The sequence below is a fragment of the Phascolarctos cinereus genome, unplaced genomic scaffold (genome assembly GCF_003287225.1).
Source record: "Phascolarctos cinereus isolate Bilbo 61053 unplaced genomic scaffold, phaCin_HiC Scaffold_5;HRSCAF=322, whole genome shotgun sequence".
Classification (NCBI taxonomy): domain Eukaryota; kingdom Metazoa; phylum Chordata; class Mammalia; order Diprotodontia; family Phascolarctidae; genus Phascolarctos; species Phascolarctos cinereus.
Genome location: NW_027555958.1, coordinates 290,596,564 through 290,623,751, shown reverse-complemented (window position 1 = coordinate 290,623,751; position 27,188 = coordinate 290,596,564). Strand labels below are relative to the sequence as shown.

The 27,188-nt window shown below is 38.1% G+C and overlaps 1 protein-coding gene across 6 annotated transcripts in view; it reads left to right on the top strand.

Moving 5' to 3' along the window:
* TANC2 (tetratricopeptide repeat, ankyrin repeat and coiled-coil containing 2) overlaps window positions 1-27,188 on the top strand; it is a 511,647-nt gene that overhangs the window by 24,919 nt on the left and 459,540 nt on the right. For all 6 annotated transcript variants that reach the window (XM_020997389.2, XM_020997396.2, XM_020997393.2 and 3 more), the window contains one exon: window positions 16,165-16,257. In XM_020997389.2, the coding sequence (XP_020853048.1) occupies window positions 16,191-16,257 (67 nt within the window). In that variant the 5' untranslated portion in view covers window positions 16,165-16,190. The remainder of the gene's footprint in view (window positions 1-16,164; window positions 16,258-27,188) is intronic.

Sequence of the window (27,188 nt, the reverse complement as noted above, 5' to 3'; positions counted from 1 at the left end):
TGGATATTTTATACCTATTGTACCTAATCATAGTACCCATTTCCAAAAGCTCATAGTACCCATAATACCCATTTCTAAAAGCTCATTAAGTACTGGCTAGTTTGATATCAGATGATAATTATGGTAGGGAGAAGCATACTGGCTGGGGCTTGTGAGCTTTACCATTATAAAAACTGCACCCAGCCCTTGGGAGTTCCCTAAAGCCCTGAGGATGCATAGCATCCATACTCTGGGGACCTGACTTTCCAGTATGAGAAGGGAGAGGAAGTTGGGAGTTTAAATCCAGAGCATGTGGTACATACATGTGAGGAAATTGAGTATCACTGAGATTGTATGACATGGACACAGTCTCATGAATAGTATTTTTACTATCTATATATCAGTATTTTTACTATTTATATATTGAGTATCACTGAGATTGTATGACATGGACACAGTCTCATGGATAGTATTTTTACTATCTATATATCAGTATTTTTACTATTTATATATCAGGCAAGATTTGAATCTCAGTCCTTTGACTTTATAGCCAATGCTTTTTCCACTCTGCCACTCTTGTACAGACTGACAGTAGTATGTAAACAAGTCGTGAAACTTGTGCCATTGAGCAGGAATTTTAAAACCTGATGCACATTTGCCCTCCCCTGACTAATTCCTTGGCTTCCATGGAACCCTCTGACCCCATGCTGACTTTTGAGACCCTCGTCATGGACCCAGTGTGTTTAAATGACAGAACCAAGAGAATAAACTCAAATGGAGGATTAATTGTATTCATATTCATTTTCACTTCTTGTTTTTCTCGTGGTTTTCTTGACTTCTTAGCCCAGAGAATCCCTAACCCTGCCTCTTTGAAGCATTATAGGGAGTCTTAATTATGGAGCCCTGAGGTGTTTTTCAATTCTATATCTAGAATTCTATTAAAATAAAGTAAGCTAATAGCATTTCATAACTTGAAAAAGTTGGAGAGTCATTATTTTAACATATTTTTAGTTAATCATCTTTGAGATAGTTTACCTCCTTTTACCTCTCTTTTGTTATAGTAACTTTACTTGACTTAGTGATTTTGAAAATTTTTTCACGTGGTTCTTGATAACTTCAATTTCTTCTTTCAAAAGCTGCCTGTTTATCTCCTTTAGTAATTTATAAATTGGGATGGTGAACACCTTTAACAGGCATCTAGTTTTGTTTTTTTTTGTCTTGCTTAATGTTGATACCCAGAATTCATTGAACAAAGTTCTGTCTGTGGTTGCAGCTATCCTGGATTTGTGTATGATTTTAGAATATACATGGGGCATACCTAGTTTATGGAGAGGCCCCGCAGAAGACTGCTTTGTATCATCACCAAATCAAGTCCTTTTTTGGAACCAACAATTAAACCAAATGTTATCTTTTATTCTCTATAAACTCTCAGTCAACTCTTTGCCTATGAGGATGCTATCTGTTTTTAAAAATTGTCAGTGAAGGCTTACCTCCTTATTCACATGTTTTCATCTCTAGGATACTCTTGATGTGTGTAGACCCTTCTTTTATTTATTTATTTAGGTTAATTTATTTTTAGTTTTTAGCATTCACTTCCACAAGATTTTGAGTTCTAAATTTTCTCCCCATCTCATCCCTCCCCCCACCCCAAGATGTCGTGAATTCTGAATACCCCATCCTCCAACCTGCCCTCCCTTCTATCACCCCTTTTCTCTTATCCCCTTCCCCTTCTATTTTCCTGTAAGACAGGATAGATTTCTAAACCCCATTGCCTGTATATCTTATTTCCCAGTTGCATGTGAAAACAATTTTTAATGTTTGTTTTTAAAACTTTGGGTTCCAAATTTTCTCCCTTCTATCCTCCCCACCCATCCTAATTGAGAAAGTAAACAACTCAATACAGGTTATACATGTGTAATCATGCAAAACACTTCCATAGTAGTCATGTTGTGAAAAACTAAGTATATTTCCCTTTATCCTAACCCTCCCCCCCTCATTTATTCTATTCTCTCTTTTAACCCTGTCCCTCTTCAGAAGTGTTTGCTTCTGATTACCCCCTCCCCCAGTCTGCCCTCCCTTCTATCATCCCCCAACTCTCTTATTCCCTTCCCACCTGTTTTCCTGTACGGTAAGATAGATTTCCATACCCAATTGAGTGTGTATGTTATTCCCTCTTTAAGCCAAATCTGATGAGAATAAGATTCACTCATTCCCTCTCACCTTCCCCCACTTCCCCTCCATTGTAAAAGCTTTTACTTGTCTGTTTTGTGTGAAATAATTTGTCCCATTCTACCTCTCCCTTTCTCCTTCTCCCAGTATGATCCTCTCTCACCCCTTAATTTTATTTTTTAGATATCATCCTTTCATCTTCAACTCACCCTGTGCCATCTATCTGTCTATCTATCTATCTATCTATCTGTCTGTCTGTCTGTCTGTCTGTCTGTCTATCTATCTATACATATAATTTTTCCCCTCCAACTACCCTAATACTGAAAAAGGTCTTATGAGTTACAAATATCATCTTTCCATGTAGGAATGTAAACAGTTCAACTTTAATAAGTCCCTTATGATTTCTCTTTCCTATTTACCTCTTCATGCTTCTCTTGAGTCTTGTATTTGAAAGTCCGATTATCTATTCAGCTCTTATCTTTTCATCAAGAATGCTTGAAAGTCCTCTGTTTCACTTAATGTCCATTTTTTCTACTGAAGGATTATACTCAGTTTTGCTGGGTAGGTGATTCTTGGCTATAATCCTATCTCCTTTGACCTCCAGAATATTATATTCCAAGCCCTCTGGTCCCTTAACGTAGAAGCTCCTAAATCTTGTAGTTATCCTGATTGTGTTTCCACAGTACTTGAATTGTTGCCTTCTGGCTGCTTGCAATATTTTCTCCTTGACCTGGGACCTATTTTACCCTTTGGTTCTAGAATATCAGGGCAGTTTTCCTTGATAATTTCTTGAAAGATGATGTCTAGGCTCTTTTTTTTGATCATGGCTTTCAGATAGTCCAGTAATTTTAAAATTATCCCTCCTGGATATATTTTCCAGGTCAGTCGTTTTTCCAGTGAGATATTTCACATCGTCTTCTATTTTTTTCATTCTTTCAGTTTTGTTTTACAATGTCTTGATTTCTCATAAAGTCACTAGCTTCCATTTGCTCCATTCTAATTTTTAAGGAAGTATTTTCTTCAATGAGCTTTTGGACTTCCTTTTCCATTTGGCCAATTTTTCTTTTGAAGGCATTCTCCTCATTGGCTTTTTGGACCTCTTTTGCCATTTGGGTTAGGCTATTTTTTAAGGTGTTATTTTCTTCAGTATTTTTTTGGGTCTCCTTTAGCAAGCTGTTGACTTGTTTTTCATGATTTTCTTGCATCACTCTCATTTCTCTTCCCAGTTTTCCCTCTACTTCTCTCACTTGCTTCTCAAAATCCTTTTTGAGCTCTTCCATGGCCAGGGACTAATTCATATTTTTCTTGGAGACTTTGGATGTAGGAGCTTTGACTTTGTTGTCTTCTTCTGGTTGTATGTTTTGATCTTCTTTGTTACCAAAGAAAAAGTCTATGGTCTGACTTTTTTGCACTATTTGCTCATTTTCCCAGCCAATTACTTGAGTTTTAAACTCTTTGTTAAGGTAGTGGTGGAGAATGTATTGTCCCAAGCTTCAGGGGGTTTGTACAGCTGTTTTCAGAGATACTTCTAGGACCTGTAAATTTTCAGTTCTTCCAAGGTGGTATGATCAAGGGCAAGGTGTTTACTCCTTTCCTGGCCTGAGCTCTGGTTTATGAGTAACAACAAGCACTCTTTTCTGCCTTGGAACTGCGAGAAGGATTTCCTCTTCACTACTACTACAAGCTCCACCATGCCAGTGCTCCTCCTCACCCCAGGACTGGCACCCAGAACTGGGACTCAGATCCAAGAACAAGCAAAGCAAGAGAATTCTGCCTCAGCACTAGCAAAGAGATCTCTGAAATCCACCTGTGATCAGCCACTAGACTCCCCCTTAGTCTGTGGACCAAGAGCTTCAGAAGCAGCTGCCGCCCCAGGCCTACACCAGGACTGGGGCTGGAACTGAGCTCCTCTCTCACCAAGGAGTGACAGACTTTTCCTAATGACCTTCTAAGTTTTCTTTGGTGTTTGTAGGTTGAGAAGTCTGGAAACCACCACAGCTCCCCTTGATTCAATCCCCTAAGGACTGCTTCAGGTTCTCTGAGGCCCTGTTTTTGCCCACACAGCCACACTGAACTGTGCTCCTCTCCCAGTTTGGTGCTACAGATCTTTCCGATCAACCATCCAGGTTGTTTTGGGCTGGAAATTTATTTCACTCTGTCTTTTTGTGGGTTCTGCTGCTCTAGAATTTGTTTAGAGCCATTTTTTTACAGGTATTTGGAGGAGTTTGGGGGACAGCTCATGCAAGTCACTGCTTTTACTCTACCTCTTGGCTCTGCCCCCTGTGTAGACCATTCTCATAAAACATTTTATAGAAAGGAGAAATTGAATAGTAGTGTATCCTTGATACTACTGCCTGTTGTAATTTCTCTTCTTTTTCAATTCTTCTGAAACTTTGAGATATATTACAAATCTATAGCCCAGTGCCACTAAAATTGTGTTAGCTGTGACACGTTTCATCCATGTGTCAGGTTCAGTCAATCTTCTTGATTAAATCTTCCTAATTTTTATTAGGAATCCATTATTATTTTTCTTACACAGCACACATTTGATTGATACTGAGGTCAAGTCTAACTGTAGTGGTTCCATTTACATTGGTGGTGAAAAAATTGTCTTAGTAACACTGGGAGACCTGTTGCATTCCCTGGCTATGTGTTGTTACTTCAGTGGCACAGTATAATGGAAAGGACACTAGATTTGGAGTCAGAGGATGTGAATTTGAATTTTGATTCTGCTACTTTGCGACCTCTCTGGATTTCAGTTTTTTTCATCTGTAAAATGAAGAGACTGGATTAGATAGATAATCACTTATGTACTCGTTCAGCTCTAAGTCTAACATTTATACATGTGCTCAGAATGATTTGTCTTTGCTGGCTCTCAGCTTGAGCTTTCTGTCAGCTCTTTTTCTTGTTATTGCTTTTTTTCTCCCCAGTAAGACACATATTGATCACAGTCTTAAACATCTTTCATAATGATTTGCAAATAAATTTGTATTTGACGTTGGTGTTGTCTTTGATTTTCATGGCTTTCTATTTGACAAAGAGGACTAATTTGTTGCTTCTTGAAATATTTCTGTGTTCTTTTAGCACTTTGAAACCATTCTTTCGTAACAGTTAATTTAAAAAATTGATATTTTTATTTTAATGTTGCTTAAATTTCCCTCTATGTCCTTATATTTGCTTCCCCCTTCCCAGAGAGCCATCCCATATGACAAAGAATTTTTTTGAAAAAGAAAGAAGAAAAAGACTCGCAAAACTGATCAATGCATTTTGGCAAGAATTCCCTCTTCTCCCCTCCTCATCTTATATCAATCAAATGCCTTCTGCCACTATCTCCTCCACCCTTGTCTCACATAAAACCCTACTCCTTCCCAGGAGAAACCTCTCTACCTGTATGTTTTCTCATTCCATCCCATCTCCTCCAGCAGATTGCCTCCTATTCTTACCACTCTGTTGCTTATCTTCAATTTCTCCTCATCTCCTGGCTGCTTCTCTATTGCCTATAAACATGCTCATGTCTCCTCCATCCTAAAAAACCTCAGTTTGTCTTTACATCCCCACTGTATCCCATATCTCTTCTACCTTTTATAGCTAAACTCTTTGAGAAAGCCATTAACAATAGGTGTCTCTACTTCTTTTCCTGTTACTTACAACTCTCTACAATCTGGCTTGTGACCTTATCATTCCCCTGAAACTAGACTCTCCACAATTATCAGTGATCTCTTAATTCGGTTTGATGTCCCTTTCTCAATTCTCACCCTTCTTGACCTCTCTGCAGCCTTTTACACTGTTGATCACCTTCTCCTCCTTGATACTCTCTTCCCTATAGGTTTTCTTGATAATACTTTCTCTTTATTTTCCTCCTCCTACTTTCCTACCACTCCTCATTCTCCTGGTTCTTCATTCACGTCATGCCCACTAACTGTAGGAATCCTGTATGGCACTGTTGGGGACCTTCCTTCATTTTCCCTTTATACTATTTCAGTTGGTAATCTTACTATCTCTTGTGAATTCAGTTTTTGTCTCTATGCTGATGATGCTCAAATTTACCTACCCAAATTTACTTTCTACCCTCTTTACTGACCACCAGTCTTGTGTCTCTAGTCTACTTTTAGACATTTGAACTGGATGTCCAGTAGACATCTTAAACTCAACATGTCCATAACTGAAATTATCTTTTCCTCTAAACCCTCTCTCCTGTCAAACATCTGTGTTGTTTTTAAGGGCACCACCATCCTTCCAGTCTTCCAGGCTCACAACCTTGTGTCATCCTTGTTTCTTTACTATCTCTCAACCCCTCTCCTCTCATATCCAATCTTTTGCTAAAGCTTTGCATTGACCATGTCAAAAATATACGTTTCAGTCTATACACTGAGTCTTTCACCTCTCTTTATGCACTTGGGTAGCATGTTTCAACATGAATCCTCTGGAATTGTGTCTGGTCATTGTGTTGATCAGAGTTCATAAGACTTTCAAAGTTGTTTATCTTTACAGTATATGGTTATTATAGAAATTGTTCTCCTAGTTCTTCCCATTTAACCTTACATTAGTTCCACCCAGTCTTCTCAGGCTTCTCTGGAATCATCACTTCCATCATTTTCTTAAAGAATAATAATATTTAATCTCTTTTATGTATCATCATATGTTCATCCATTCCCCAACTGATGAGCACTTCCTTAGTTTCCAGTTCTTTCTCATCACAAAAAAGAGCTTCTGTACAAATGTTTATACATATAGGTCATTTTCCTTTTCTTTGATCTCTTTGGGGACACAGACCAGATGCTTGACCTGGGGATTGCTGGATCAAAGGGTACACACAGTTTAATAGCTCGTTAGGCATATTTCCATATTGTTTTGCAGAATTTCTAGATCAGTTCACAGTTTTACTAACAGTGTATTCATGTACCTCTTTTCTTATGGCCCCTCCAGTATTTTTCATTTTACTTTTTGTCTACTTTGCTTATAGAGCATAAGGTGGTACTTCAAAGTTGTTTTAGTGTACATTTCTCTAATTATTAATGATTTAGAGCATTTATCTTAATATGGATATTGGTAGCTTATATTTCTTCCTCTGAAAATTGCTTGTTCATATATTTTTCTTTTTATCAATTGGAAAATGAATTTTATTTTGTAAATTTTTATCAGTTCCCTATATATCTTAGAAATAAGACTTTTATCAGAGAAACTTCCTGCAAAGATATTTTCCCAATTTCCTGCTTCTCTTCTAATTTTAGGTGCATTGGTTTTGTTTGTTTAGAATTTTATTTAATAAAAATTTTTACTTTTTTCGAACCCTTCTGTATTATTTGGTCATAAATTCTTTTGCTATGCATAGATCTGACCGATAACTTCCATACTCCTCTGTTTTGTTTTTGATGTCCCCCTTTATGTCTAAATCAAGTGCCCATTAGGAGCTTGTCTTTGTATACAATGTGAGATGTTGGTCTATGCCTAGTTTCTGCCAGCTTATTTTCCAATTTTCCCAACAGTTTTTGTCTAACAGCAAATTTTTGTTTCAGTAGCTGTGTCAGCACCAAGCTCTTGTGCTAGATTGCTACTGTATATAGCATGCCTAATCTGTTCCACTGAGCAACCTATTTCTTACCTAATGCCACATTGTTTTAATGATTACTACTTTGTAGCATAGCTTGCAGTCTGGTACTGCTAGGCCCTCTCCTTTCCCACTTTTTCTTCTTTAATTCCCATGATACTCTTGATCTTTTGTTCTTCCAGGTGAATTTTATTATCATCCTTTTCCAGTTAGGTAAATAATTCTTTGGAAGTTTGATTGGTATGGTACTGAACAAGTAAATTAATTTAGGTAGCATTGTCATTTTTATTATGTTTACTTAGCCTATCCATCAGCAATTGATATTTTTCCCATTATTTAAATTTCTCTGTATGTGTGTGAGTGTGTGTGTGTGTGTGTGTGTGTGTGTGTGTGTGTGTGTAATTTTGTTCATATAATTCCTGTGTGTAGGTAGAGTCCTAAGAATTTTGTACTTTTTCTAGCTATTTTGAATGTTATTTCTCTTTCTATCTATTTCTGCTGGATGTTTTTGGTAATATACAGAAATACTGATGATTTTATGTGAATTTATTTTCTATCTTGTAACTTGGCTGAAGTTGTGAATTATTTTAATTAGTTTTTAGGTGATTTTCTAGGGTCTTCTAAGTAAATCATCATATCTACAAAAAGTGAGAATTTTGTTTCCTCTTTGCTCATATCTATTCCCTTGCTTTCTTTTTCTTTTGTTATGGCCTTTTTAGATCCTTTCTCATTGTTCCTTTTTTTTTTTCCAGTTTCTCTTTGAGAAATATGAGTTTATGAGGAAAGTACTATTTAGAAGCAGAACCTTGTGGTAGAAATTGCCATGTCTTAGTGGTGTAGTACAGTTCTATTCCCTATCTTCTTATAACCATTCTTCCCAGCATTGGCTGTACCATCTCATCTCTGGCTCTATTCCTGTCCTCACCTACTTGTCACATACACACACACCTACCTTCATGGGTGCCAGCTCAGACATCGTGGACTAGGGATCTCATCCATGGAGATTCATCACTGTCTCAGAAAAGGCTGACCACCAATGTACCAACTCCCCTTAAACTGAATGTTTTATGAACTACTATCTCTTATTACAATTCACCTCTCTTCTCATGGTAGTGAGTGCTCTTTGATTTCCAGAATATGCCATTCCTTTGCCTTCTACGTTTTTAATGGACTGGCAATAATTTTGTGTTATTTAAATTTCCTTTCCTTTGTATTTGAAGGTCTTTCTCCTGGCCACTTGCAGAATCTGTTGTTTGTTATTGATGTTGTTAAATTTAATCACCACATGTCTTTGAACTTGAAGTGTAACAATATTTTTTGTTGTTGTTGTTCTGGAGATAATATTTGTGGGTTGTTTTTTTCTTACTAGTGCCTCTGTTTTCTCTATTCAGAAGGTCTGGATGGTTGTCTTCTATTATTTTGTGCATCGTAGTCATCAGGTTTTTTTATTTGTCTTGTTGATCTGAGAGATCTGTCATCCATAAATGGTCTCTGTACATCATGTTTTCAAGTTTAATCACTTTGGCTTATGTAAAGATCATATTAAGATTGATGCCTTTTGCGTTTCTTTTGCTAGGTTTTCTTCTATTCCAGCATTCTTGATTTCTCAGTCTGTTTGTCTTTCTCCATCAAAGAGTCAATTTTTTTCCAATTAATTTTTTCTAACTTTGTAATCAGTTCTGACTTATATGAATTCTTACTTTCTTCCAGTGTGAATTTAATTTATCTTTTGAGGCATTCTGAAATTTCTTGCATTTCCATGCTCTTTGGGGAATCCGCGAAATCCTGTATTTCTTTTTGTATTACATGTGTGTTAATCTCTCTTTTGTTTCTTTAAACTCTCCACTGTGGAGTCAGTTTGATCTAATTTTTACTGATGGAGTTTGCTACCTTTGCATTGAGAACTCTAAATTTTGACTCATTCAGTCCTGTGTTCTTCTAGTATGGATTTCATTTGTCTTTTGAACCATTGCGGTATTTCTTAAAATAGTTCTATGTTCTTAGCATTCCATAGGATTCTGGATTTCATCAGGCCCTGGTTCACTTTCTTTTATCTTGAAATATTTGTCAAGAGCTTTGTAATAAATTTTATTCTAATTTTATGATTTTTTTCTGTTAATTCATTGGCATATGCTCTAGGTTTTTGAGTTAGTTTTTTTTTCTTTTTACGTTTTCAATGTTTCAGCTTTTATTTTTTATTTATTTTTTAAATTTATTTATTTTTAGTTTTTAATATTCACTTCCACAAGTTTTTGAGTTCCAAATTTCTCCCCCCTCCCCCCAAGATGGCATGCATTCTGAATACCCCTTCCCCTGGTCTGCCTTCTCTTCTATCTCTCCCCCCTCCCTTCTCTTATCCCCTTCCCCTTCTATTTTCCTGTAGAGCAGGATAGACTTCTGTACCCCATTTCCTGTATTTCTTATTTCCCAGTTGCATGTGAAAACATTTTTTTAAACATGTGTTTTTAAAACTTTGAGTTCCAAATTTTCTCCTTTCCTCCCTCCCCACCCACCCTCATTGAAAAGGCAAGTAACTCAATATAGGTTATACATGTGCAGTTATGCAGAACACTTCCATAGTAGACATGTTGTGAAAAATAACTCTATTTCCCTTAATCCTATCCTGCCCTCCCGTTTATTCTATTCTTTCTTTTGACCCTGTCCCTCTTTCCCAATCTGCCCTCCTCTCTATCACCCCCCTGCTCTCTTGTCCCCTTCTCCCCCTATGTTCCTGTAGGGTAAGACAGATTTCCATACCCAATTGAATGTGTATGTTATTCTCTCCTTAAGCCAAATCCTATGAGAATAAGATTCCCTCATTCCCTCTCACCTTCCCCTGTTTCCCCTCCACTGTGAGAGACTTTTCTGGGTTTTTTTTTTTGTGAGATAATTTACCCCATATCTACCTCTCCCTTTCTTCTCCAAGTATCATCCTCTCTCATCCCTTAATTTTATTCTCCAGATATGACCCCTTAATCTTCAGCTCACCCTGTGCCCTCTATCTATATACACATACATACAATTTATTTCCTCAACTACCCTAATACTGACAAAGTTCTCATGAGTTACAAATATCATCTTTCCATGCAGGAATGTAAACAGCTCAATCTTAATAAGTCTCTTATGATTTCTCTTTCCTGTTTATCTCTTCATGTTCCACTGGAGTCCTGTATTTGAAAGTCAATTTTTCTATTCACCTCTGGTCTTTTCATCAGGAATGCTTGAAAGTCCTCTATTTCACTGAGTGACCATTTTTTCCCCTGAAGGATTATACTCAGTTTTGCTGGGTAGGTGATTCTTGGTTGTAATCCTATCTCCTTTGCCCTCCAGAATATTATATTCCATGCCCTGCGGTCCTTTAATGTAGAAGCTGCTAAATCTTGTGTTATCCTGATTGTGTTTCCACAGTACTTGAATTGTTTCCTTCTGGCAGCTTGTAATATTTTCTCCTTGACCTGGGAACTCTGGAATCTGGCTATTATATTCCTAAGAGTTTTCCTCTGGGGATGTCTTTCAGGAGGAGATCAGTGGATTCTTTCAATTTCTATTTTGCCCTCTAGTTCTAAACTATCAGGGCAGTTTTCCCTGATAATTTCTTGAAAGATGATGTCTAGGCTCTTTTTTTGATCATGGCTTTCAGATAGTCCAATAATTTTTAAATTCTCTCTCCTGGATCTATTTTCCAGGTCAGTTGTTTTTCCAATGAGATATTTCACATTGTTTTCTAATTTTTCATTCTTTTGGATTTGTTTTACAGTGTCTTGATTTCTCATAAAGTCACTAGCTTCCAATTGCTCTATTCTAATTTTTAAGGAAGTATTTTCTTCAGTAATCTTTTGGACTTCCTTTTCCATTTGGCCAATTTTTTTTTTAGGGCATTCTTTCTCATTGGCTTTTTGGACCTCTTTTGCCATTTGGGTTAGGCTATTTTTTAAGGAGTTATTTTCTTCAGTATTTTTTTAGGTCTCCTTTAGCAAGCTGTTGACTTGTTTTTCATGATTTTCTTGCATCACTCTCATTTCTCTTCCCAGTTTTTCCTCTACTTCCCTTACTTGCTTCTCAAAATCCCTTTTGAGCTCTTCCAAGGCCTGGGACTGATTCATATTTTTCTTGGAGGCTTTGGATGTAGGAGCTTTGATTTTGTTGTCTTCTTCTGGTTGTATATTTTGATCTTCTTTTTCACCAAAGTAAGATAATATAGTCTGACTCTTTTTGCGCTGCTTGCTCACGATCCCAGCCAATTACTTGAGTTTTAAACTCCTTGTTAAGGTAAGAGTCTGCTTCCAATGTGGAGAGTGTACTGTCCCAAGCTTCAGGGGTTTGTGTAGCTGTTTTCAGAGATACTTGTAGGGACCTGTAAATTTTCAGTTCTTGCAAGGTGGTATGATAAGGGGTGAGGTGTTTACTCCTTTCTTGGCCTGTGACCACAGTTATTCCTTTCTGTCCTGTAACTATGAGGAGGGGTTCCTCTCCACAGCCACTCCAAGCTCCACCATGCCAGCGCTCCTTCTCACCCCAGCACTGCCGCCCGGGACTGTGACCCAGATCCAAACATGGGCAAAGCAAGAGATTCCTGCCTCAGCACTGGCAAAGAGATCCCTGCAATCCCTTTCTGATCAGCCACTGGATTCCCCCTCAGTCTGTGGGCTGGAAGCTCGGGAAGCAGCTGCCCCACCCCAGGTCTGCACTCTTGGGGAATGGAGCTGAAACCCTGCCTTCCTTTCTCAGCACTGACAGAAACAGACTTTTCCCACTGACCTTCCAAGTTGTCTTTGGCATTTGTGGATTGAGGAGTCTGGAAACCTCCACAGCTGCTCACAATTCAGTCCTCTGAGGCCTGCTCCAGGTTTGCTGCAGCCTGTGCGCCCACGCTGCGCTCCCAGCCCGGCGCGATACACCTTTCTGATCAATCATCCAGGTTGTCTTGGGCTGGAAATTTATTTCACTCTGTCTTTTTGTGGGTTCTGCTGCTTCAGAATTTGTTTAGAGCCATTTTTTATGAGTATTTGGAGGGGTTTGGGGGAGAGCTCAAGCAAGTCATTGCTTTCACTCTGCCATCTTGGCTCCGCCCCTCATGTTTCAGCTTTTAAAAGAAAAAAAAACAAACCTTATTCCTCCCTTACTCAATTTGTGACTCCTCCCACTATGTTTGTGTGTGTATCCCCAAACTAGGCTGCAGAATTGCCTCAGTCTCCTTCTAAATGGAGACAGCTAGTTCTGCCAGCTTGACTCTTAGTCCTGAGTAGCTTTTGGGGGAACAAAACTTACCCCACCTGGGTTCAAATTGTAGTAGATAGAATTCCATACTTGGCGTTAAGAGGATCTGACTTCAAATCTTGTTTCAGATGTTTACTAACTGTCTGACCCTGACCTTGGGCAAGACACAACCTTTCAGACTAGGAGATGACACATATAAAGCCTTTTGTAAACTTTAAAGCATTATATAAATGTTAGCAGCTTTTTTTTCTCCCCTAGCACATCACCTCACCCTGATCTTCTTTTACTTCTTTGTCTCAGCTAAATAAGCATTGGCTAATTTTTTAAGGGGGTTGGGAGGGTTGTGAGTATGTTCCAGACAGAGTCTGTGTACTTTTGGGGCTTCTTAAGTCTAGCCTCAGTCAGAAGGCACCATGTTTTCAACATCACCTCTACCCTCCTCAAAACGTGGAAAGCAATCTCCATAGCACTAAATGGGATTGTTGTGAATGAGAAATGATATAATGTATGTAAAGTACTTTCTAGATATTTATGTGCTAGATGATGTTGTTACTATCATTTTTTTTTATTTCTCAGCAATCAGCAATAATTCTAGTGTTATAGTAAAATATCAGTGGTGATTTGTTTTATTCTTAACAGGAATGACTCTAGTCCTTTATTCCACATAATGTTATACTGGCTAACGAATTTGGATTTCATTCAGTAGGTCAAGATAGCCACTGATCTTTTTTTAGAGTATAGGATTACATGATCAGAATTATGTTTCAGCAAGATGAATCTGGTAGTAAACCAGAAAATAGATTGGAATGGGTAGAGATTTGAGGCAGAGCAACCATGTTAGGCTCTTGCAGTAGTTCAGGTAAGAAGTAATGAGAGCACTTCCAATTAAGATAGCATCATGAAAGGTCATAGAGAAGCACAGCCCTCCGAATGGACCCAAGAACAGTGCTGAAAAAAAAAAAACAGAAAAACCAGTGATAGAGACCTAAAAAGAAAGAGAAACAAAACTCTTCTATCTTATCCTGAACTTCAGAAAAAGGCAGATAGAAACATCTGAAAAATGAAAACAATGCAAATACAAGTAAATGCAGAAATAGCAGAGGCTTGGAGAGGGTCATGCTAGGGAAACCAGTTTGAACTATGATTATCTGGCTAGAAACTAGCAAAGCAGGGTGAAGGAGGAAGCCAATTTGAGCTCTTGCAAAGTGACCAGAAACCTGTCAGTTTTCTGAGCAGGATCATTGTGAGCCTGTGTGAGCTGTAATAATTGGATTCCTAAAGCCACATCTTGGTCCTGACCTATAATACAATATAAGCTTAGGGGATAGAATCATCCTTCTAGGTTAGTGCACAGGATGAGCGGTCCTGGTTATGCCCTCAGTGGAGCACTATGAGCCATAATAGATGACTGGAACCTTTTCTTAGGGTGGTAGTTTATTTTTAAGACCAATATGATCTCTAGTATCCCATCTGGGCACATTAAGGCCACAGCAGAAGGTAGAACCAGCTTTTGATTGGGAATTATATAAAGTGAAGGAGAATGAGACTGGCTAAAGGGCTGTCCCATAGTAGGATACTAGGTGACTAAGATAGAAGTCAAAGATTGAGGTAGAAGATAAAACTTAATGTAAGCCACTCCATCCACATTGGCAATGATAGTGGCATCTAGACTAAATATGACCTATCCAACTCATCCAAGATTGCCCAAGTCATTTGAACTGAGCATAAGTATTGAGGCTTAAAACATGAGTTAAACAGAAGAAAACAGTAAACACAAATAAGAAATACTATGGCTTATGAACTCCCCAATAGGTAAAACCAGAGAAGAGTAACCCATAATAGTTGAAAGCAGAATTTCAGAGGAAAACCAAAATGTTTTGGCCATAAGTATTACAAAAGAAGATGGAAGAAATAAATGGTAAGATAAAAAATGAAATGAGAATTAAAAAGGAAACAAGTTAAGAAAAGAATAAATAGCTAAGAGCAGAAAGGAGAAAATCTGACCCAGACAGTAAAGTTCCTGAAAACAGAATGGAGCAAACAATTCAATGACTTTATGTAACAACAAGAAATAGTAGAACTAAGTCAAAAGACTGAAAAAAATGGAAAAAAATGTAAGATATCTACAAAAATAACTGACCTGGAAAACAGATAAAGGAAAGATAATGTAAGAATTATTTTACTCCCTGAAAACCATAACAAAACAAAAAACCACAACACTATATTTCAAGAAATCATAGAAGAAATTTGATCATATTTCTTATATTAGAATTAGTGGGCATAGTAAAAAATAGAAGAAAGTACATTGATCACTTTTTGAAAGAAACCTGCAACTGAAAACATCCAGGAATGTCATAGCTAAAAACCAGAACTTTGAAGTCAAAGGAAGAATACTGCAGGCAGCCAGAAAGAGTTTGAGTGTCAAGGAATTGCAGTCAGAATCACTCATGAGTTGGCAGCAAGTATTATAAAGGAGATCTACTTTTCTGACTTGCCTTATCCAGATATTTTCTCCCCTATTCCTACTTTTCAGCTCCCTTTAATGTGTTGTCAGTAGATAGAGGACTGAGCCTGGTTCAGAAAGACCTGAGTTCAAATTCCACCTTAGATAGTTACTATCTATGGGATCCTGCACAAGTCTCTTGAACTCTGTTTGCCTCAGTTTGCAAAATTGTAAAATGAGGATAATAATAACACCTCCACTGTTGTTGGAAGATAAAATGAGATAATATTTGTAAAGCACTTAGAACAGTGTCTGGCATGTAATAGGTACCTAATAAGTGTTTGTTCTTTCCCTACCTTCCCAGCTTTCTTTTAGAGATACCAGTCTACAGTTTTCTTTCTCTGACTTCTCTCTTCCTGGGTTTTGTTGTTAGTCATATTTGACTCATGGAAAGTGGTTGGAAGGATGATGTCTTTCCCTAATTTTGAAAGCAGTTTATGTAAAATTGGAATTAAATGTTTATTTTTGTTGTAATGATTTCTAGTACAGTTTATGATCTGGTACTGATAGACTTTTTGTGACCTCTTTTTTGAATGTATCTTATGTATTATCATTTCATATACATATGTCTTATTTTCCTATTATACTGTAAACTCTGTAAGAACAGGGACTCAACATTTAACACATGGTTATTGTTTAGTAAATGTTTATTGTAATATAATTTATTACAATATGATTGTAAAATTTCAAATATGTGTCTAAGCAGTCTATTTAAAGCCTTAAACTTTTAATAATGTTTTCTTTACAGTTTGGTGACACTTGAATTGCATAGCCATGTTTCGAAATAGTCTGAAGATGCTTCTCACTGGTGGGAAATCGAGCCGAAAAAACAGGTCCAGTGGTAAGTGATTAAACATTATTCAGTATGTGTATTTACTGTTTGCACAAAAACTATAAAAAGAGTAATATTATGGACATTCTAAGCTTTGCTTTGAATAATAATGTCAATACCATGACAATGTGTATTTGTTAATTCAATTTTAATTTACTATGCTGCTAAAAGAAAGGAAGGAAGGAAACAAGCAGTTATCAAGTACTTACTACATTCTAGGGAATATGCTAGGCACTTTACAAATAACTCGTTTGATCCTCACAATAACCGTGGGAGGTAGGTGCTATTATTTATTAGTTCCATTTTATAGGTGAAGAAGCTGAGACAAACAGAGGTTAAGTGATTTGTCCAGATCACATAGCTCGTATCTGAGACTAGATTTGAATTTGGGTCTTCTTGACTCCAGGTACAGACAGCCCTCTATCCACTGTGCCACCTAGCCGCCTCTGAAAACAGAATAATAATGAGGGCCTTGAGTAATGCAACGTTAAATGATGTTTCATGTACACTGTTTAAGAAATGTGGAAAAGTGTATCATCCTTATCTTCATTATTTATTACTCAGGGCAGAATTCCACATTACGTGGATGATGTAGGCTGTTAAAGGAGTAAGCATTCATTAGTTTTCTTGTAAAGTAACTTTTGGGGAATACCTACCCTTATGACAGCTGTTAAATGTTATTGTTTTTCTTACAATGATTACAAAGTTTACATGTTGTTATAGATGAAATGTATTATAAACCGGAAGATAGAAACGCTTAGTTTCTGTGTAGTAATGAAAATCATGGACATATTTGCAATTGAAATGGAATCTCTGAAGTATTGTGGACCAGCAAATAAGGAATAATTTTGTCAGAGAGAGATTGAGTCTTTAATATAGTGATCAGTGCTTTATAGGTCATTCTAGAAAATATATAAAATAATTTTAGCCTATGGCAGCATGAACAGAGAATATTAGGGATGTTTTATTTGGGCAGTGATGTGGTAAAGAACAAGATTAAGCCCCAATATTAGTATAAAAAAAAAAAACCAAAACAAAAGATCAACAACTGGGTATGTCATAACCTATTACAATGGTAGACATCTTTTAAAAATGAAATCAGCAACAAAAGACCTAAAATATTGGAAATCACAGATTTTTATCTTCAAATTTACTTTTTCCTTTGGAAATAGAGAAAATTGAATCTACTTAAGTTTTTGAGTTGAATTTCTTTTATTCCAGTTACACAGCTAGGGGGAAAAAAGCACTTTGCAAACCTTGAAGTGTTCTATAAATATTAGCCATTGCTGTTAATAAAAAATGCCCTTTGTGTGACTATGCCAACTTACAGACAACAATCTTAGCTCCAAAAATGATTGCTCTTAAGCTCCAAAAATGATCTACCAGTAGCCTTCCCTTTGAATATCTTCTACAATTCTTTTTATATTCTAGCTATTGGAAACTCTTTTAAATGAGAAGTATGTATCCAAATGTGGCCATTAACTAAAAAGAAAGAGGGAAAGTCTTCATTTTTGGTCTTCATGTGTTTTTCAGTTCCTGAATTATGTGTGTGCAGATGTTTGGTGTTTTGGATAATATGGGGAAAATTTTATAAAAAAAAGTGTCTACTAGTTTTAACGAAGTGAAATAACTTCTGTTGTAACTATATTCCAGTGCATTATCAATCAATGGGCAAGTATATACTAAATGTCTTCTATCTACTGGTCTCAGCCCTCTGAGGGCTTATATTTTATTAAGGGAGTCAACATGTATACAATACTAAATAAAAATAAGTTATTTTGAGGGGAGTCAATAGCAGCTGGGTGTCATATAATGGCTAGGAAAGATAAGTAGGTGAAGTGTGAGCTGAGCTTTGAAGGAAGCTACTGAGAAGAGATGGTAAGAAGAGAATGATTTCTAGGCATGGGGGATAGCCTTTGAAAACGAAGACTAACAAGAGATGGGATGTCACGCTTGAGGCACAGTGAAAAGAGCAGTTCTCCTGATTGTAATATGCAGAAAATATGTAATGTTTAATAAATCTGGGAAGGTAGATTGGAGCCATGTTATGAAGGGCTTTATCCTGGAGCATGAGTTCTTAACCTGGGGACTATGGACTTGTTTTTTAAAAAGTATTTTGACAGCTCGATTTCAGTATAATTGTTTTCCTTTGTAATCTTATATATTTTATTTTATACATTTAAAAGCATTCTGAGAAGAGGTGCATAGGTTTTACTAGACTATCAAAGGTTACATGACACATGAAATAACAAGAATCCTTGTTTGTCCTAGAGGTACTGTGGCCATTGAAGTTTGTTGAGTGATGTGGTCAGACTTGTTCTTTAGTATTATCACTCTGACAGCTATTTGGAGGATAAATTGGAGAGGGGAGAAACTTCAGGCACAATGACCAGTTAGAAACCTATTTTATTAGTCCAGGAAAAAATGAGCAGGGCCTGAAATAAGGGAATAGCTGTGTGAGTAGAGAGAAGAGTTGGACGAAAGAGATTCTGTAGGGATATAATTAGTAAGACTTGGAGAGTGAATAGGTGGGATGTAGGAGAATGAGGAGTCCAGAATAATGTTGTTGAGTCGTTTTGACTCTTTGTGACCCCATTTGGGGTTTTCTTGGCAAAGATGCTGGAGTGGTTTGCCATTTCCTTCTCCAGCTCATTGATGAGATGAAGAACTGAAGCAAATAGGATTAAGTGACTTGCCAGGATCACACAGCTAGTAAATGTCTGAGGCTGGATGTGAACTTATGAAGAGGCATCCTGACTCTGGGCCTGGTGCTCTATCCACTGTGCTACCCAGCTGCCTCTGTCCAGAATAATACCAACTCTGTGAACCTGTGTGACTGGAAGAATGGTAGTGCCCTTGACAAACAGGGAAGAAATAAGGGTAGTTTTGGGAGGAGACATTCTTAATAAAATTTTATATTTAAAAACGTTGTGTTGGTGGTATTTGGAATGTTGCTTTGTTTTAAAGCAGTAGGAACTGCTTTATGGCTGCCCTCCCTTCCCCCATTCCTTTGGTGCAGGATCCCAGACCTGTGCTCATTTGCTATTCTTGTTAAAGTGACTAGGTAGAGAGAATGAAAGTGTATGTGTGGGAGAGGGTGGGGCACAATTAAATGTGTTTTTGGTGTAGGTTGGATCAGAGTAAGGTTGTCATTAAGACTAGAGTTTAGAGCAATAGTCTGCAAAGTGGGAGTCAGGGCCTGATCTCAAGGTATGTGTGGCCTGAACCCGGGTGGTATATGATCAGTCAACCACTGAGGGTTTGAGAGATACTGCATCTCATGCTCCCTGAGATAGTCAGTTGTGGGGCTTGTCTCCAACACAGCTACACCTGCCCTTATGTCCCCTAACATTCTCTCTTCACCCTCCACCTGCCTCTTCCTCTGCTTCTTCCTCATTGTACAAGCTTTCAAGTTCACCATTCTGAGCTGTCTTTTCCTCAGGGCACTTAAAACCTGACAACTACTTGGGCAACCATTGTACAGGTCCTATTGAGAAAATCTCTTCCTTCACACAAAAGTACCTGATCACATCCACCTCCTTTTGGTATATTTCCTTTTAGGGCAGTAGCCTGTAAATAAGATCCCCTACCCTTTTCGTTTTGGGTGGGACATAGTGAGTAGATCCCATAGGCAGGCACATATGGGTCACAATTTTCATTTCAGTTCTCATTGTATTGTCTCTTCCCTCAAATCTAGTCCCTTCCAAACTTCCCTATTTCTCTTGTAAATAGTACCATCTTTCTGATTCACAATCTCAGTTTTGTCTTTGACTCTTATCTCTCTTACCCCACATATGCAATCAATTGCTAAATTTTGTTTATACCTTCACCTGTTTTTGTACAACTATGAATGGTTAAAAACTCTTTAAAACACATATGCAATCAATTGCTAAATTTTGTTTATACCTTCACCTGTTTTTGTACAACTATGAATGGTTAAAAACTCTTTAAAATGCAATAAAACTGGGGCAGCTAGGTGGCGCAGTGGATAGAGCACTGGCCCTAGATTCAGGAGGACCTGAGTTCAAATGTGGCCTCAGACACGTAACACTAGCTGTGTGACCCTGGGCAAGTCACTTAACCCCATTGCCTAGCCAAAAAAAATGCAATAAAACTTTATTTCAAAATGCATGAACTATATTTAGCTCTGGGCTGTATAGACATGGCCAGTAGGTTAGATTTGGCCCACTATTTGTGGTTTGCTGAACCTTATGAAAGCACAGGAGAATATATTAATAATGTGAATTATATACAGAAGTGTATCATGCATACATCCTTCCCCCAAGTTGGTTATTAAACATTTACTTGTGTACCCCTGCTCACTTTCATCCTTCTCTCTCCAGATTCACTTAACCACCATGCTGGTTCAGGCCCTCATCATTTCTTGCCTGGACTGTTACAATATCCTCTTAATTAGTCTCCCTTTTTCAAGTCTTTCCTCTCTTCAGTCCATCATCTGCATGGCTGCCAAAATGATTTTCTTAAAGCATTGGTCTCATCATGTCATTACCCTACTTAGTAAATGCCAGTGGCTCCTTTTGACTCTAGGATTAAATATTATTTCATATTTATCTCATTTCTTTTGAATTTCTATTTTTGGGTATCCACAATTATTAATACCCATGATTATGTGTACAGTGACAAATGTATATACTTTATAAATAAATATATAAATGCTCAAACATTTTTTACTGATAGCGGGTGGGGGGGAAGAGATTGGGAAGGAGATGTGTGATCCATTAAGTTTGGAGAAGACTGGTCTGGAGCACTGGTGGCAAATAGAAATGGATCCTTAACGGAGATGAATGAGCCCCTTTTAATTCAGAACAGCTAGGGACTACATGTCTTCCTCTGCTCCCCAGGTAAGAACCTGCTTGGTCTTTTTTTTTTAATATAAATTTATTTATTTTTAGTTTTCAACGTTCACTTCCACAAGTTTTTGAGTTCCCAATTTTCACCCCATCTCCCCCCTCCCCCCACCCCAAGATGGCATGCATTCTAAACATCCCTTCCCCTAGTCTGTACTCTCTTCTATCTCTTCCCCCTTCTCTTATCCCGTTCCCCTTCTATTTCCTGTAGGGCAGGATAGACTTCTGTATCCCATTTCCTGTATTTCTTATTTCCAAGTACCATGTGAAAACATTTTTTTTAAACATATGTTTTTAAAACTTTAGGTTTCAAATTTTCTCTCTTCCTCCCTCCCCACCCACACTCATTGAAAAGGCAAGCAACTCAATATAGGTTGTACATGTGCAGTTATGCAAAACACTTCCATAGTAGACATGTTGTGAAAAACTAACTCTATTTCCCTTAATCCTATCCTGCCCCCCCATTTATTCTATTCTTTCTTTTGACCCTGTCCCTCCTGAGAAGTATTTACTTCTGATTACCCCCTTTCCCAATCTGCCCTCCTCTCTATTATCTCCCTGCTCCCTTGTCCCCTTCTCCCCCTATTTTCCTAAAGGGTAAGACAGATTTCCATACCCAATTGAATGTGTATGTTATTCCCTCCTTAAGCCAAATCCTATGAGAATAAGATTCCCTCATTCCCTCTCACCTTCTCCCGTTTCCCCTCCACTGTAAGAGTATTTTCTTTTCTGTTTTTTTTTGTGAGATAATTTACTCCATTCTACCTCTCCCTTTCTTCTTCTCTGAGTATAATCCTCTCTCATCCCTTAATTTTATTCTCCATATATGACCCCTTCATCTTCAACTCACCCTCTGCCCTCTATCTCTCTATCTCTCTATCTATCTATCTATCTATCTATCTATCTATCTATCTATCTATCTATACATACATATAATTTATTTCCTCCAACTACCCTGATACTGACAAAGGTCTCATGAGTTATAAATATCATCTTTCCATGCAGGAATGTAAACAGGTCAATTTTAATAAGTCTCTTATGATTTCTCTTTCCTGTTTACCTCTTCATGTTCCACTTGAGTCCTGTATTTGAAAGTCAGATTTTCTATTCAGCTCTGGTCTTCTCATTAAGAATGCTTGAAAGTAAGGCCTCATTTCTAAAATATATAGAGAATTAAGACAAATTTATAAGAACACAAGCCATTCCCCAATTGATAAATGGTCAAAGGATATGAACAGACAGTTCTCAGATGAAGAAATTAAAGCCATCTATACTCATATGAAAAAATGCTCTAAATTGTTACTGATTAGAGAAATGCAAATCAAAACAACTCTGAGATACCACATCACACCTATCAGATTGGCCAACATGACAAAACAGGAAAATGATAAATGTTGGAGAGGATGTGGGAAAATTGGAATGCTAATACATTGTTGGTAGAGTTGCGAAATGATCCAACCATTTTGGAGAACAATTTGGAATTATGCCCAAAGGGCTACAAAAATGTGCATACCCTTTGATCCAGCAATAGCACTTCTAGGGCTATATCCCAAAGAGATCAAACAAATGGGAAAAGGACCCACATGTACAAAAATATTCTTAGCAGCTCTTTTTGTGGTGGCAAAGAAATGGAAATTGAGAGGATGTCCATCAGTTGGGGAATGGCTGAGCAAGTTGTGGTATATGAATGTAAAGGAATACTATTGTGCTATAAGAAATGATGAACAGGCTGACTTCAGAAAAACATGGAAAGACTTATATGATCTGATGCTGAGTGAAGTGAGCAGAACCAAGAGGACTTTGTACACAATAACAGCCAAGTTATGCAATGACTAAGAATGTTAAGCTGAACCCTTCTCAGCATTATAAGGATCTAAGACATCTCCAGAGGCCTCGGGATGGAAAATGCTGTCCACATCCAAAGAAAGAACTATGGAAGTCGAATCGCTCTCACTTATTTTTACCTTCTGTTGAGTTTTGTTTCCTCTTTCTGATGGTTCCTCCTATTAGTTTTAATTTTTACTTACAACTTCACTAATGTGAAAATATGTTTAATGGTTATGTAAATGTAAAGCCTATGTCAGATTGTGCGCCATCTTGGGGAGGGTGGGGGGAAGGAAAAGGGAGAAAAATTTTCAACTCAAAGCATATGGAAAAAAAAATTAAAAAATAAAAATTAAAGAATGCTTGCAAGTCCTCTATTTCACTGAATGACCATTTTTTCCCCTGAAGGATTATACTCAGTTTTGCTGGGTAGGTGATTCTTGGTTGTAATCCTATCTCCTTTGCCCTCCAGAATATTATATTCCATGCCCTGTGGTCCTTTAATGTAGAAGCTGCTAACTCTTGTGTTATCCTGATTGTGTTTCCACAGTACTTGAATTGTTTCCTTCTGGCAGCTTGTAATATTTTCTCCTTCACCTGGGAACTCTGGAATTTGGCTATAATATTCCTAGGAGTTTTCCTTTGGGGATCTCTTTCAGGAGGAGATCTGTGGATTCTTTCAATTTCTATTTTGCCCTCTGGTTCTAAAATATCAGGGCAGTTTTCCTTGATAATTTCTTGAAAGATGATGTCTAGGCTCTTTTTTGATCATGGCTTGCAGATGGTCCAATAATTTTAAAATTCTCTCTCCTGGTTCTATTTTCCAGGTCACTTGTTTTTCCAATGAGATATTGCACATTGTCTTCTATTTTTTCATTCTTTTGGATTTGTTTTACAGTGTCTTGAGTTCTCATAAAGTCACTAGCTTCCAATTGCTGTATTCTAATTTTTAAGGAAGTATTTTCTTCAGTAATCTTTTGGACTTCCTTTTCCATTTGGCCAATTTTTCTTTTTAGGGCCTTTTTCTCCTCATTGGCTTTTTAGCCCTCTTTTACCATTTGGATTAGGCTATTTTTTAAGGAGTTATTTTCTTCAGTATTTTTTTGGATCTCCTTTAGCAAGCTGTTGACTTGTTTTTCATGATTTTCTTGCATCACCCTCATTTCTCTTCCCAGTTTTTCCTCTACTTCCCTTACTTGCTTCTCAAAATCCCTTTTGAGCTCTTCCAAGGCCTGGGAGTGATTCATATTTTTCTTGAAGGCTTTGGATGTAGGAGCTTTGATTTTGTTGTCTCCTGGTTGTATATTTTGATCTTCTTTTTCACCAAAGTAAGATAATATAGTCTGACTCTTTTTGCGCTGCTTGCTCACGATCCCAGCCAATTACTTAAGTTTTAAACTCTTTGTTAAGGTACGAATCTACTTCCAATGTGGAGAATGTACTGTCCCAAGCTTCTGGGGGTTTGTGTAGCTGTTTTCAGAGATACTTGTAGGGACCTGTAAATTTTCAGTTCTTGCAAGGTGGTATGATAAGGGGTGAGGTGTTTACTCCTTTCCTGGCCTGTGATCACAAGTATTCCTTTCTGTCCTGTAACTGTGAGAAGGGGTTCCTCTCCACAGCTGCTATAAGCTCCACCATGCCAGCGCTCCTCCTCACCCCAGCACTGCCGCCCAGGACTGTGACCTAGATCCAAACATGGGCAAAGCAAGAGATTCCTGCCTCAGCACTGGCAAAGAGATCCCTGCAATCCCTTTCTGATCAGCAACTGGATTCCCCCTCAGTCTGTGGGCTGGAAGCTTGGGAAGCAGCTGGCCCCCCCCCTCGGGCCACCCTTTTGGGGAATGGAAATGAGACCCCGCCTTCCTGTCTCAGCACTGACAGAAACAGACTTTTCCCACTGACCTTCCAAGTTGTCTTTGGCATTTGTGGATTGAGGAGTCTGGAAACCTCCACAGCTGCTCACAATTCAGTCCTCTGAGGCCTGCTCCAGGTTCGCTGAGGCCTGTTTTGCCTGCCTGCTCAAGCTGAACTGCACTCCTCTTCCCACATGGTGCGTTATACCTTTCCAATCAACCATCCAGGCTGTCTTGGGCTGGAAATTTGTTTCACTCTGTCTTTTTGTGGGCTCTGCTGCTCCAGAATTTGTTTAGAGCCGTTTTTTATGAGTATTTGGAGGGGTTTGGGGGAGAGTTCAAGCAAGTCACTGCTTTCACTCTGCCATCTTGGCTCTGCCCCCCTACTTGGTCTTAAAGGGCTGGAGCTGATCTTTAATACGTTTTCAAGTGTTGGAGATTGAGTTCTCTTTCTGTCATGTGTTCACTCTAGGGTTTGACTCTCTAGGGCATGCTAAGGTTCTATTCCATACTTCTTTAGAGGTCTTTCTTTCATCTGGAATCAAAAATGATATTCTGGCAGGGGGCTTGAACTGGGCTTTGATGTTCTTGTTTTTTTTTTTAAAACATTAAGTTTTAGGTGTTGGTAAGACATCCATCTGGAAATATTCCATAGTATACTAGAATTAAGGAACTGGAGAGGGAATGAAATGTCAGACTGGAGTGGTTTGAGGCTTTGATTTCAAAGCATGTCAATGAGGTGTTTTAATATATAGATAGACTTTAAAGTATGAATTAATGAGAGAACAGCATTGAAGCAATGGTATAAAGATTCTAGCTGTACTGGTTGCTTAAGTCACAGTACCTTTATGCCTCTTAGTTAAATCATTTTTTTTGTTTTGTTTTGCTTATTATGACAAACATAATCATCCTATAAACTGAAAGATATAAATAAATGAAGTCTTTGACAATTCAGCCTGTACCTGTATCTCTATGTATACTTATACTGGTAATAACTTCTGGTATTTGATATCTATATGTAGCACCCCTCTGGGCTGTTCCCCTTATCTTGTATTTGTATTCAGGGGTTGGATCTCGAGAGGGTGATTACTACCTCAGATTCTAGAGGTTATACTTTGGTTCTGGACTTCTAATGCTTGAACTCACAATTCCCCACCAGTACGTTTCTATTAATAGTCAACTAGCAGATATAATTAACTCTTAGCAAAGGCATTTTTTAAGGTGGTAGAGTAAAAATAGGAGATAGAAAACATTCACCCTGTAATCCTGGGGCATACTTTCCCACCAGCGAGTTTGTTTTGGGACTTCTTTGGACCTCTGCATCATGCCTTTTCTTCCCTAGGAAACTTTTAGGTAATTCAGCACCTCATTAAGCTTTGTAATTATATTCTACACTTTTCTTTAGCTGGAGATTGTTCAAAAATCAACTTCCCTACACATACACACACTCACTTTCACACTCACAATTCTCTCTCTCTCTCTCTCTCTCTCTCTCTCTCTCTCTCTCTTCTCTCTCTCTCTCTCTCTCTCTCTCTCCCTCTCCTCTCCCTCTCTCTCTCCCTCCCCCTCTCTCCCCATCTTCCTCTCTCTCTCTTTCTCTTTGTCTCCCCCTCTCTCTCCCTTTTCCTCTCCCTCTCTCTCTCCTTTTCTTCCTATGTCTCTCCCCTCTCTCTCCTTTTCTCCCTTTGTCTCTCTCTTCTTCTTCCTCTCTCCCTTTTTCTCCCCTCCCCCCATCACACTCTCTCCCACCATCACTGTCTCTTCCTCTCTCCTCTCTGGAAGGAACTTTAGAGTAACACATTGGTGGGCAGTTTGAGTTGAAGGAATGGGAATAAAGGATCAGGCAGTGGGAGACTGAGGGTTTTGACCAACAGGGTGGTCATAATTACTGAGATATGTAGGTTATGACTACAGGTGTGTGTTTTTTTTAATCATTGAGGAATGAGTTCAGGTAAATTTTCATTGTCCACGGGGCTTTGACCTTTGGACCTAGTTCTCTCAGACCTCAAGGCAGTTCAGCCCAGGGAGCAAGAACTGGGAGCTGAAGAAATGAAATTACTCATTTTCCTCCAAGGCAGTAGAATGGGTTGAGACTTGATAAATGGCTTTTCTCCTCTTTCCTGGAAGGGAGGAATCTGTTGCTTGATGCTGAGAGGAGGATAATGATGATGATGATAATAGCTAGCTTTTATATGGCACCTGTTATATACTAGGCACTGTGCTAAGCTCTTTACAAATATTATCTCATTTGATCCTCACAACAACCCTGGAAGGTAGGCCATTATCATTCTCATGTTACAATCGAGGAAACTGATGCAAATAGAGGTTAAGATGACTTGTATAAGGTCACAGCTGATACGTGTCTGAGGTGGGATTAGAACTTAGGTCTTCCTGA